We start from the raw sequence: 12,089 nt of genomic DNA on the forward strand, positions 1-12,089 counted from the left end.
TCCAAATAAACCTTCTGCTTTACTGGCTGGCTGAGAGTCATGGTGAATCGCAGGAAGCCGGGGGTGCAGGGCCCTGAGTCCCCCAATACTCCGTGACAACTGGTGGCAGAGGTGGGATCTACTGCACCCCGTGGACGGCGCTTCCTGCAGTAAGTGACTGGGGGAGCAGTAAAACGAAGGGGGATTGACGGGGACCAGGCCTGCTGAAGAGTGGGAGAGAGACGGTTATTACCCCTGGGAGTGTGTGACCAGCGAGAAGGACTTTAGCAGTAACAGGGTCCCCCGGGGGGATCGCAGCGAGTGGTCCCAGGGGCGGAGGAGTCTGCAGCTCGACCCTGGCAGAGAGGTGGTGACCTCGAGAAGGGCTGGCACACTAGGGGGCCCCCTGGGAACTGTGGGGAGCTGTGAGCACACAGGCCGGTGAGTGGCCAGCAGGAAGATGTATGCCAAGCGGCTTAAGAGCGACCTGGTGGAGCTGTGCAAGCAGAGGCGGCTGCACATTGGGAGGCTCACCAAAGAACAGCTCATTGCCCAGCTAGAGGCGGAAGATCGCGCGAATGAACTGATCCCTGTGTCTCAGGGAAGCAGCCTGGCAAATGCAGCGCAGGCACCAGTGTCTGTCCCAGCTGGGAGTGGTCAGCCGGCTGCTGAGGGCTTCCCGAGACCCCTCCTTCCTATGCCTAGGGGAAGGGTGGGGAGGAGCCCAGCAAATACCGAAGGCGCCGTGGGCCCCCCGGCCAGCAGGGGACCCTCCCGGCGAAGCCCGCCGGCCAGCAGAGGATCCTCCCGGCGACGTTCGGCATCCGGGGAGCGGAATTGGCTGGAATGGGAGAAAGAGCTAAAACTGAGGGAGCTGGAGGATCGTGAACAACAGAGACAGCATGAAGAGAGACAGCGTCAGCATGAACGGGAGGAGAAAGAGAGACAGCATCAGCGTGAACGGGAGGAGAAAGAGAGACAGCATCAGCGTGAAGAGAGACAGAGACAGCATGAACGGGAGGAGAAAGAGAGACAGAGACAGGAGAATGAGAGACAGCATCAGCGTGAACTGGAACTGGCGAGACTGAGGGGCAGCGAACCCCCGGCTGCGGTGAGTGAGGGGGGACCCAGGACTGCACGGAGCTTTGATAAGTGCATCATGGCCCCATACAAGGAGGGGGAGGACATGGATGACTTCCTGGAGGCCTTTGAGACGGCCTGCGAGCTGCACCGGGTTGATCCCGCGGACAGACTCCGGGTCCTTACCCCCTTACTGGACCCCAAAGCCGTGGCATTGTACCGCCAACTGGGAGAGGCAGAGAAAGGGGACTACGAACTATTCAAAAAGGCCCTGCTACGTGAGTTTGGGCTGACTCCTGAAATGTACCGGGAAAGGTTCCGGAGTCAAGATAAAACCCCTGAGATCTCATATCTGCAACTAGCCGCCCGCATGGAGAGATACGCCAGCAAGTGGGCTGGTGGGGCCCAGACGAAGGAGGACCTGATTAAACTGCTGGTACTGGAGCAACTGTATGACCGGTGCCCATCCGACCTGAGGCTGTGGTTGGTGGACAGAAAGCCAGAGAACCCGCGACACGCCGGGCAGCTGGCCGATGAGTTTGTAAAGAGCCGGTCAGGAGATAAAAGGGAGGAGTCCCAAAGGAACAGTCCCACCACAACGCAGAGAGAGAGTCACCATGGGACCTCCCCATGGGAAAATACAGAAAAAACCCATCAGAGGGGAGCATCCGGCATCAGGACCATCCGACCTACTCAAGGGGACCCATGGGACATGGGCTGCTACCACTGTGGCCAAAAGGGCCACATACGGGCCCAGTGCCCTAGGCTCAGGGACAGACTGAGCAGACCGAACCCACAGAGGGTTAACTGGGTAGAGACCCAGCCCGGCGAAAGGCAGCATTCCCAGGGAAGAGGGGCTGGCAGAGTACCACCTGCTAAGGAGGGAGGAGAGCTCCAGGCCAGCTCCTCTAGGGGGCTGGATGCCCCAGACTCAGGGTTTTTGGTTTATACGGTGGGCGCGGGGCTGTCCCTCCGGAGAGAGTACCTTGTTCCCCTGGAGGTGGATGGGAGGAAGGTCAATGGATACTGGGATACAGGCGCAGAGGTGACGCTGGCCCGGCCCGAGGTGGTGGCCCCAGATCAGGTGGTGCCCAACTCCTACCTGACCCTGACGGGGGTGGGCGGAACACCAGTCAAAGTGCCCGTGGCAAGGGTACACCTGAAGTGGGGGGCCAAGGAGGGCCCCAAGGATGTGGGGGTACACCCGTATTTGCCCACTGAGGTATTGATGGGGGGGGACCTGGAGAACTGGCCAAGCAACCCCCAAAAGGCACTGGTTGTGACCCGCAGTCAGAGCCGGCGAGGGGCACTGCGCCCTGGCCTTGGGGGGGGTGCCTTGCCTGAGGCGCAGGACCCTAACCTGGTGGGGAGGGAACGCCCAGGGACACGGCTCAGGGAGGCTGCAGCTTCAGGCCCAGCGGGCGAGGAAGAGCAGGTGGCCATCCCTGTCCCAGCTGCTGAGTTCCAGGCCGAGTTACAGAGAGACCCCTCCTTGCGGAAGATAAGGGACCTAGCCGACCTCAATGCGGTACAGACCATGGGACGAGGTGGCCGGAAAAGGTTCCTGTGGGAGAAGGGGTTCCTGTACCGAGAATGGGCTCCCCCAGGGGAAATGGAGTCAGGGGGGATCAGGAGGCAGCTGGTGGTACCCCAGAAGTATCGCCGCCAGCTGCTGTGCCGGGCCCATGACATTCCCCTCTCAGGGCACCAGGGAACCTGGCGTACCCAGCAGAGGCTGCTACGGAGCTTTTACTGGCCTGGGGTCTTTGTTACTGTCCGACAGTACTGCGGATCCTGTGACCCCTGTCAGAGGGGGAGGAAGGCCTGGGACAAGGGGAAAACAGCTTTAGGACCCTTGCCCAGCATAAAGGATCCTTTCCAGAGGGTGGCCAAGGTTAAAAGGGCGGCTCTAAACCAAGAGAGCCCAAAGCACAGACCTCCAGACTGGAGCGCTGGGAGAAGACCACAGCCCAGTTGGAGCCCCAGAGGTATGGGGGTGGGAAAAGGGCACAGGCCGCATAAACCTTCCCACATGCGAACTGCGAGTGCCATCAAGCACCCCGACCTAAGGGGGGGCGTGAAACTGAAGGGGCCTGGTGTAATTCCCACCAAGGAACTGGAGGGATGCGGGGGCATCCATGGGAACGGGGGTAGGTTTGAACTTCCCCGGGTCACTGGCTAAAGTGACCCTGCTCAGTTCGGTCTCGAAGGGGGGAGAGATGTGACGAACTGGGCCTGTTCTCACTGTGGTCTGTGAATGCTGACAGGGAAGTGTGGCTGAATAGTCTGCATTGGGGGATGGGAGACAGCCCGAGGGCGCATACCTAAGTGTGTAACACGAGAACCCAGGGAGGGGTTGAAGGCCAGGTGACTCCTTAGCCCGGGAAACTGAACAAAGGCGGTGGGAGGGGTCGCTGAAGCCAGAGTGTGGGAAGCAGGCTGGAGAGATGGCTGGGGGGCAGAGATGGCTCTGACCTCCCAAGGGGGGCTGGGACCCCAAGATGGACCAAACTGAGGGGGTCCCAGTTGTCTGTGCCTGCAAGACCTGTCTTGGACTGTATTCCTGTCATCCAAATAAACCTTCTGCTTTACTGGCTGGCTGAGAGTCATGGTGAATCGCAGGAAGCCGGGGGTGCAGGGCCCTGAGTCCCCCAATACTCCGTGACAGTACCGATCTGACATTAGTGAGTTGGGGTATGGCCGAAACTCCCTGCCCCATACCAGTGACCCTCAGGCAGTGGGTCCTGCCCTCCCCTTCCACGCCGGCTGGGAAAGTCAGGGTACCCAGCAGCATAGTGATCTGGGGCTGTGGGGGTGGGGGCACGGGAGGTAGATGAGTGTGACTTGGAGAGTCCCAGTGTGAGCGCACTAGTGTCAGGGTGGATGGGCACCTGCCTGGTCCTGGTTCTCACCTGCCCTTCCTGCCCCGCTGGGAGGGGATGGCCTTGCTGAGTGCGGGGCACTGCAGCCCCATTGCCCAGCCCCCTGGGAGGGAGCAGGCAGGCTTGGCCCTTTACCCTCACTGCCCCGGTTCCCGCCTTGTAGGTACTCGCAGCCCCTGCACGAGGAGATCGCCCTGCACAAGCGCCTGCGGCACCGGAACATCGTCCAATACCTGGGCTCCATCAGCCAGGACGGCTTCATCAAGATCTTCATGGAGGAGGTGCCGGGAGGTAGGCGAGTGAGCGCCCGCCCCAGGCTGGGGATGCCGAGGAGAGAGGCAGCCAAACCTGAGGTCTCCTGCACAGAGCAGGGTGCCCCAGCCTGGGAACGTGCTGCCATCCATCTGGCCTGTCGCAGACCCCACGTCCCAGGCTAGCTGCCTCCTGCCCTTGGCGGCCCTTGGCTCTAATGTGGCCTGGGGTCTTCTCGGGGGTTCCTAACAGCCTCGCATTGCTCCTGCCCTGCCCCATTCTGTGCCAGCCCTGGGCCTGGGGTGTGACCCTGGGGCGGGTCCGGGCCGGGTTCCCCTGTGCTGGGGCGTGGGGACTCGGGGTGGGCACACGGGCTCAGTGGGGTTCCCATCTCCGTCCCCATCTCCAGGGAGCCTCTCATCCCTCCTGCGCTCCAAGTGGGGCCCCCTGAAGGACAACGAGCCCACCATCGTGTTCTACACCAAGCAGATCCTGGAGGGCCTGCGCTACCTGCACGACAACCAGATCGTCCACCGGGACATCAAGGTGAGGGCGTTGGCTGGCCCGTGCGAGTGCGGAGTGGGAGAAATGGCAGCTGACTAGGGCCCACCCAGCTTACGGGGCCCGGGGCCTTCCCCGGACTGGAGGGGAATGGTGGGCTAATCCAGGGACTCCGCCACCCTAAGGCTGCTAGCTGGGCCCTGGGCTCCGTGCTGAGTCCCAGGATGGTTTCCAACACCTCAGCGGGCTGCTCTGGTCTCCGCAAAGCCGCCGGTGTCCCAAGCAGGGCCCCGGCCTGCCCCCCATTCTGGGAGTTCCAGGGCATCTGGTCTCACCGCCCCCTCTACCTCTCCTGGCCCCACAGATGGGGTGGATCCACCCTCGACTCCCAGAGCAGGACAGAGCGGGAGCGAGGGGCATTAGCGGATCTGGGGGAGGGAGGAGCACACCCTGTCTCTGAGCACTCGCCCCAGGAGGCTCTCCACAGCTGTGACCGGTTCTGATTGGGGGGCGGCGTTTGACAGGGAGACAACGTCCTTATCAACACCTACAGCGGGGTGCTGAAGATCTCTGACTTCGGGACCTCCAAGAGGCTGGCTGGGATGAGCCCCTGCGCCGAGACCTTCACAGGTGAGGGGCTCTGGTGCAAGCCCCCCGCATTGGGTTACGGCATGCTGGGCTGTGGGAAGGGGCCATTTGCCATCTTCCCCCCCCCCCCCCGATGGGGGACACTGAGGCCCAGTGCCAAGCACAGGGGCATCCTCAGGACCTGGCAGGAGGGGAGGGAAGGGGTCCCTGGCCCATCTGGGTTTGGGAGGGGCTCACTGGCTGATCTGGGGCAGGCAGGGGGTGTTGGGGGCTGGCTTCCCTCAGTTGCTCTGGTCTCTTTCCAGGCACCCTGCAGTATATGGCCCCGGAGATCATTGACCAGGGCCCCCGAGGCTACGGGAAGCCGGCCGATATCTGGTCCCTGGGCTGCACCATCATCGAGATGGCCACGGGCAACCCCCCGTTCTATGAGCTAGGCAGCCCGCAGGCCGCCATGTTCAAGGTGAGGACGGGGCTCGCTGGTACCGTCAGGGAGGTGCGGGGCTGACTGCTCGGGCTCCTCTCTGAGTGTGGGGGCTGGTGGGGGAGGGTTATGGCTTTCCCCACTACAAAATGGCGGGGGGGGTGAGTCTCGCTGCGGCTCCCAGTGGACAGGTGGCCATGCCCCAGTCTGGCCGCCATAGCCACTGACCAGCCCCTCGTTGGCCGCCTCGGCAGAGAGACTAGGCCCTGACTGAGGCCCATTGGGTGACATGGGGGAAACTGGTGCTGCCCACACAGCGGGGTACCTGTGGGGGGGTGAGCCAAGGGGCAGTGCCCCTCTGGGCCCACTCCCTGCGAGGTGGGGACGGGGGGCCAGGGCTCTGTGATGGCCCCTCCCTCATCTCCCTCTCCAGGTGGGCATGTTCAAGATGCACCCCGAGGTGCCCGACTCCATGTCGGGGGCAGCCAAGGCCTTCATTCTCCAGTGCTTCGAGGTGGATCCGGATCAACGGGCGCCTGCTGCAGCCCTGCTCCAGGAGCCCTTCCTGACAGCCCCCAGCAGGAAGAAAACCAGGAACCAGGCTGTGCCAGCATCGGAAGGAGGCACACTGGGGGCGGGTGAGCTAGGAGGCAGGAGAAGGATATTGGGGGCAGGGGGGAGCCCTGGGTGGGGGGGCAGGAGGAGGAGATGGGAGGGAGCCCGGGGGGGCAGGAAGAGGCCTGAGGGCTTGGGGGGCGGGACATGGTATCTCGCAGGTGGGCTGTGTTCCCTGGAGGAGCTGAAGTAACCGGCCCTGTCTCTCTCTGCAGCCAGCTCTCCTGCCCCTGCAGCAGAGGGGGCCAGCGAGGCCAGGAACCCCTCCTTGCCCTTCCAGGCCCCCAGGACAGCTGCCAAGGCAGACAGCAGCTTGCCAGCCCACATCTCCAGCGAGGTGACCCAGAGACGCAGCTACCTGGGGTATGGCTTCCCTTCGGGGGGAAGGAGGGGTAGGCTTGGGAGGAGGCTGAGAATCTCAGGCTGGGGGAGGGGATAGGGCCACACACTGCACCCAGCAGCACAGCTGGACACTGCACCTCCAGCCGGATAGGTACGTTCCCCACTAGCGCCCCCTAGCCACACCCTGGGTGCGGGGCAGCCCCATGCCCAACCATTTATCCCTGGCTGGGTTTCCTAACCCCTCCCACAGGGCGCACGGTCTCGGGGCGGTGGCTGTCGAAGGGGAGCCCCCTGCCTTAGGGGATCAAGCAGCCAGATGTGCCCAGGCTGCCCCCCAAGGCCTCCTCCAGCCCCTGCTACATGTAGGGCCGGACTCAACGGGGACAGCGGACTGGGTTTGTAGGGCAGGGATTGGGCGACACCTGGTGGTCAGCAGCTGTCACTGCAGCTGAGTTTTATGCGTCTTCACCTCCAGCTCCAGCGCCCACCGGGCGGATGGGGCAGGCGAGTGGGGAACGCAGACTCTGCTCTCCGGAGCGCCCCGCTCCCCGTGATGCAGGGGTATCAGGAGGGCTTGTCCCTGGTGTTCCCAGAGCCCGGTTTACCGGCTGACAGCCGCAAGCTGCTGCTGTGGCCGATGGCAGGGGCCTGGGGAGGGAGGTTGTTTTGGAGGGGTTTTTTTGTCCTGGGATTCTTGGTCCAGGGAGATTCGGATCGGATGACAGACCCCCCCAGCTGTCCCCCACGATTCAATGTTCCCCACGCTGGCCTGGGTGTCCCTCACTCCCCAGGAGGGGGATCTGCAGTGCACAGGGATGGATGCCCCAAGTCTCCTTGTCCCACCAGCCCGAAGGGCTTGCCATGCTGTGGGGTGGCTCCCCCTGGAGCATGTGAATTCCTGCTGCCCCCCAGAACCACTTGGCTGCCCGGGGCGGGTGTGTGGGGACTGACTGGGCTACTCGTGTCTCCCCTCTTCCAACCCTCCCCTTTCGCTGCGAGCCCCAGCGCTCTGGGTGTCTGGAGGTGCATATCCCAGAGGGCTAGACGGGCAGCAGAGCTGGGTGCCCCAGGCAGCCCTGTAAGGGAGGCGTCCCTCCCATCCCAGGCTCCACAGTGGGTCAGCCGCAGTCCTGGATCCGCTCTTTAGCACAGGCCTGCCCCCCTGCAGTGCCCAAGCTTCACTGCATGTCCCTGCCCCCCCCCCCCCAACTCCCGTCTCCCCAGGGCTGCCGGGGAGCCAGCTGGTTTGGATTGCAGCAGCTCCCCCGCCCCTGAGGAGAGCGGGGGCATGTTCCTGCTGAAGAAAGACAGCGAGCGCAGGGCCACCCTGCACCAGATCCTGACGGAGGAGCAGCCCAGCATCGTGGCCGCCTTGGAGGAGGCCCAGAGCCAGGTCAGTGCCGGCCCCTCGAAGGCTCGGCAGCCAGGCCCAACCCCTCCCCTGCACGCGGCAGACAGCACGCGGCTCCGACCCCTCTGCGGCAGGTCAGGGGCTAAACTCCCCGTGCCAGGCTGGGGGCCGCTCATTCAGCCTGGCTCCAGATGGGGGGGGGTCTGCAGTCGCTTTATGGCCTTTGTCCTTTTCCTGGAGCCCGTCACGTACGACTTCCATCCACTCGCTCGCTCTGGCGCGGGGTGCGTCTGAGACCCCTCCCGCTGCCAGCCCAGCCTCGCGTGGGAGCCCGTCTGCGCTCGCGCCCCCAGGCTGAGCCTTTCCCTTCCCCGTCCAGAGCCGGGACCGAGGGAGGCTGTCCTCGGAGCACATCGCCCAGCTGGTGTCCTGCCTCAAGAGCTACATCCGCTCCCCCAGCCGCCGGCAGCTCAGCCAGGAGCTGCTGGGGCTCCAGGCCCCGCTGCAGGCGGAGGGCCTAAGCCTTCGCCACGTGCAGGTGCCACTCTTCAGCTTCCAGGACACGGTGAGTACTCAGCCCTTCCCAGGAGGCTGCTGGGCCGGGCCACTTCTCCCTCCACACCTGGCCTGGGACCTTTAAAACTCAATTGCCCCAAGTACCGAGCACCCACTGCCTTTAACGCCTCACCTGGGCAGTCGCAGGAGCATGGTGGGTGTGGCCAATGAACAAAGGGGGCGGGGCTTCTGTAATCCCAGGCCCGGTGGGGACCCCAGAGGGAGCTGGGGGGTCGCCCCTCGGGGCCTGCGGTGGACTCGGCGTGGCAAGGTCTCCGGCTGGCTCCAGTGCCGGCGCGGCCCATCCTCTCCCATCCCTGCAGGTGAAGCAGCTCCTACGGCAGCACCAGATCAAGCCGCACTGGATGTTCGCCCTGGATAACCTCATGGGCCAGGCCGTGCAAGCAGCTTTCACCATCCTTGTGACAGGTGCGTGGGCGGGCGGGGGGGGGGGGAGCTGCGTGGTGGCCCTGGCTCCAGCCGCAGGGGGAATCGGGGCCCGGCCGGGCGGCAGTGGGTTTGCGGCTGGGGCGGGGGTCCCCTCGGAGTGCTCTGGGGTGCTGCTAAGGTAACTTTTCATATTGGGACTGTATATACAGACGGCAGCAGGAGGCCCCCGTCCAGGGCCTTGAGACCCGGCTCTCTCCGTCCTATCAGCTGGCAGAACCCCTGGGCCCTGCCCGTGGAGTTCTGGGCCCGAGGCTGTCGGGCATGGCCCTCCCCAGCTCCAGCAGGGAGATTTCCCACCAGGAAGCACGGGGCGCCTGCCCGGGCCTAGAGTGGTGGGAGAACAGAGGCAGTCAGATGCTACCGCTAGTCCCACTGCTGCTCCCACCCCTGCCCGCTGCCCGTGGGGCTGCCCTGACCCTTCGGCTCCCAGTGCCCAGAGGCATCCCTAGGGCTCACGGCCTTCTGCCCACCGTCCCTACCCCAGGCCAGCCACCTCCCCGCTCACCTTCTTTCTCCCGCGCTTCCAGAACTCCGGGTGAAGCCGCCGCATCTCCCGGGCAAAGGGGGCAGCGAAGAGGAGGTGGAGGAAGATCCAGAGGCGCAGGGAGCGCCTCCTCCCCCGAGCCAGCCCAGCGGGGGGAGGGGCAGCGTGGAGACCCCAAGTTCTGGCGTTGGCAGCGGCACCAGCACCGAGCTGGGCTTCTGTACTGCCCCGGCGGACTCCCTGCCACTCCTGCTGCAGCTCAGCCGTCTCCGCGCGGAGACGGGCAGGTAGGAGCCCAAAGGGTCGGGAGGCGTGGTCTGTGCCAGCCTCTGCCCGCGGGAGGGGGCAGCACCCCACAGCCGCCCTCCTGGCCTGGATCCACACACCAGGGCGGTGCCACTCTCCCAGTCCAAGGGCATTAGGATCCACACTTGGGCTGGGCTCCCAGCTGTGGCTCTGACGTGCCCAGGCTGGGCGGGGTGGAGGGTGGGGGAGTACAGTAGCAATCGCCCTCCCCCCATCTCTCACACACACACACACAGCGTGGCCCTCGATTCCCAGCCCCTCTGCCTTGTCCCCCCGGCGCGCGTGGCAGGCTGCTGGAGGCGTTGCTGGAGAAGGAGCGAGAGTGGCACAGGCAGCTGCGGAGGGTGCTCCAGGCCGCGGAGCAGGAGGCCAAGGCTCTGCAGGGATCCAAGCCCCTAGGTGAGTGATGCCAGGACTCGCCGGAGCTGGGCTGGGGGAGCTCTGTGGGGCTGCTGGGCGCAGTGCGGGAGGGGAAGCAATGGGAGATGGGCATGGCAGGGTGGAACACACCTTGGTCTCCCCCAGCTGACCACATCGGGGCAGGGGCTGGGTCTCCCTCCCGAGCCCCACGTTGGGGCCCGTGTCTCTGGGGCAGTGAGGGGCTGGGTTTGTCTCCCCCGGGCCACACATCTGGAGCCCAAAGACACGGGGGAGGCTGAGCCACAGAGTCTGGGGAAGGCTGACCCGGGTCCGAACCCTTCTGTCTGCACAGCCTTGGCCGCGCACCCCCAGCGGTCCCGGCAGGGGGCGGTGGACGCCCTCCTCGTTGACTGGTTACAGAGCCACGGAGCGGATGAGGATGCGACCACGACGGTACGTCCCCCGCGCTGTGCGAGCCAGGCTGAGGGGCCAGCGGCTTGGGGACAGCCCTGGGCCCCGCCATGACCCCGGCCTTAGCAGGGAGAGGGAGAGGCAGGCTCCAGTGGGACACCTCCTGCCCCCTTTCTCCCAGGCCCTGGTGGGGTGGGGGCCGGGTGCCTGGGCATAAGGCAGCTGGGTCTGGGGCGTCCCTCCCACACGCCCCGGCCCTCCAGCACTCCCTTCCCCATGGAGCCAGTGGGGTGGCCCCATCCCAGCTCTGGCTGCAGCGCCCCTCGCTGACCAGCTCCGCTGCCTGCTTTCTCCCCCAGTTCCTGCAGCACGGCTTCACCCTGCCCGACCTGCTGACCTGCGCCACCCGCGACGACCTGCTCTACACCGGCATCAGGTAGGGTGGCAGGAGGGGAACCAGGGCCGGTGCCCCAGCCCTCTTCTCCAGAGGGGCACTGCTGGCTGGGCCAAGAGGCCACGCCTAGAGCTTGTCCCTCCCAGCCCAGCCACAATGGCTGGGGGGTCAGTGGAGCGAGTTGCTTTGGTGAACCATGAATCTGTCCTGGCAGCCTGAGCAGACTCTGCCCTGGGAGCATTTCACTGCAACTCTGCCTGGGAAAGACCCTGCCCTGAGTGGGGCGTGAGGCCCACGGAGACCATCCCCCTGTGTGGCCCCCGTCCCATCCCCTGGGCACCAGCCAGAGGGCGAGGCATTGAGGCTGTTTGCAGCCGGTGCCAAGGGAGGCAGGGGTGTGTCTCACTCGTCTCCGTCTCTCCCTGCCAGAGGGGGGCTGGTGTGCAAGCTATGGGGAGCCATCCAGGAGCACCGGAAATCCCTCGCCAAGCAGGCGCAGCGGGAGGCCGAGTGAGAGACGGGGCAGCCGCGGCCTCCCCGTGCCGTAACGAGCGCCCGCACTCAGCCAGAGCTGACCGCCGCCTCGCCGCCTTCACGCCCTGCCAACCAGCCACGCCACCTCTGCCCTCGAGCTGGCAGGTGGCTCCTACCATCGCTCTGCTGGGCACCATGGCCCAGAGCAGCCTCACGCCCATTGCCCTGCTTGACCCTGGGCCCGCGTCTCGTAACAAGCGGGAGAGCGGGGCCATTTGCTGAGGGACGGCTGCCGCCCTGCCCATCGCGCCCATGTGACCCCCCAGCGCTGGCTGGCGAAGGAGGTGCCCACGCTGCTGCCTTGGCAGGAGAGAGAGGAGGCTGCTGCAGCAGGACAGTGGGGCTTTGCTGGTGAAACTAAGGGGACCACAGGGGCCTCAGCCTCCCCCCCACCGTGACTGTAAACTCCAGCAATAAACAGCCTCCCAGCTGTGCCCCCAGCTCCCTCCTCATTTGGGCAGAATAGGGGGAGGGGGGCAGCACTTGTCTGCAAAGGGAAAATGAAGCCAGGTTCCTCCCAGCCTGGGTGGCGGCGGGGCAAGCTGTGGGCCCGGCAGCTTCTTGGAGCCCTGTCCCACCTC

At 65.1% G+C, this 12,089-nt stretch overlaps 1 protein-coding gene across 1 annotated transcript in view; it reads left to right on the top strand.

The window, feature by feature from the left end:
- The window catches only part of MAP3K6 (mitogen-activated protein kinase kinase kinase 6), a 30,495-nt gene extending 18,553 nt beyond the window's left edge, over positions 1-11,942 (top strand). The window contains exons 16-29 of the mRNA XM_054011979.1: positions 4,105-4,232; positions 4,603-4,739; positions 5,219-5,324; positions 5,588-5,745; positions 6,140-6,344; positions 6,537-6,684; positions 7,888-8,056; positions 8,394-8,579; positions 8,893-8,998; positions 9,547-9,790; positions 10,099-10,208; positions 10,522-10,622; positions 10,940-11,016; positions 11,404-11,942. Of these exons, the coding sequence (XP_053867954.1) occupies positions 4,105-4,232; positions 4,603-4,739; positions 5,219-5,324; positions 5,588-5,745; positions 6,140-6,344; positions 6,537-6,684; positions 7,888-8,056; positions 8,394-8,579; positions 8,893-8,998; positions 9,547-9,790; positions 10,099-10,208; positions 10,522-10,622; positions 10,940-11,016; positions 11,404-11,488 (1,960 nt within the window). The 3' untranslated portion in view covers positions 11,489-11,942. The remainder of the gene's footprint in view (positions 1-4,104; positions 4,233-4,602; positions 4,740-5,218; positions 5,325-5,587; positions 5,746-6,139; positions 6,345-6,536; positions 6,685-7,887; positions 8,057-8,393; positions 8,580-8,892; positions 8,999-9,546; positions 9,791-10,098; positions 10,209-10,521; positions 10,623-10,939; positions 11,017-11,403) is intronic.
- The last annotated feature ends 147 nt before the right edge of the window (positions 11,943-12,089 follow it).

The sequence above is a fragment of the Malaclemys terrapin genome, chromosome 22 (assembly GCF_027887155.1).
Source record: "Malaclemys terrapin pileata isolate rMalTer1 chromosome 22, rMalTer1.hap1, whole genome shotgun sequence".
NCBI lineage: Eukaryota > Metazoa > Chordata > Testudines > Emydidae > Malaclemys > Malaclemys terrapin.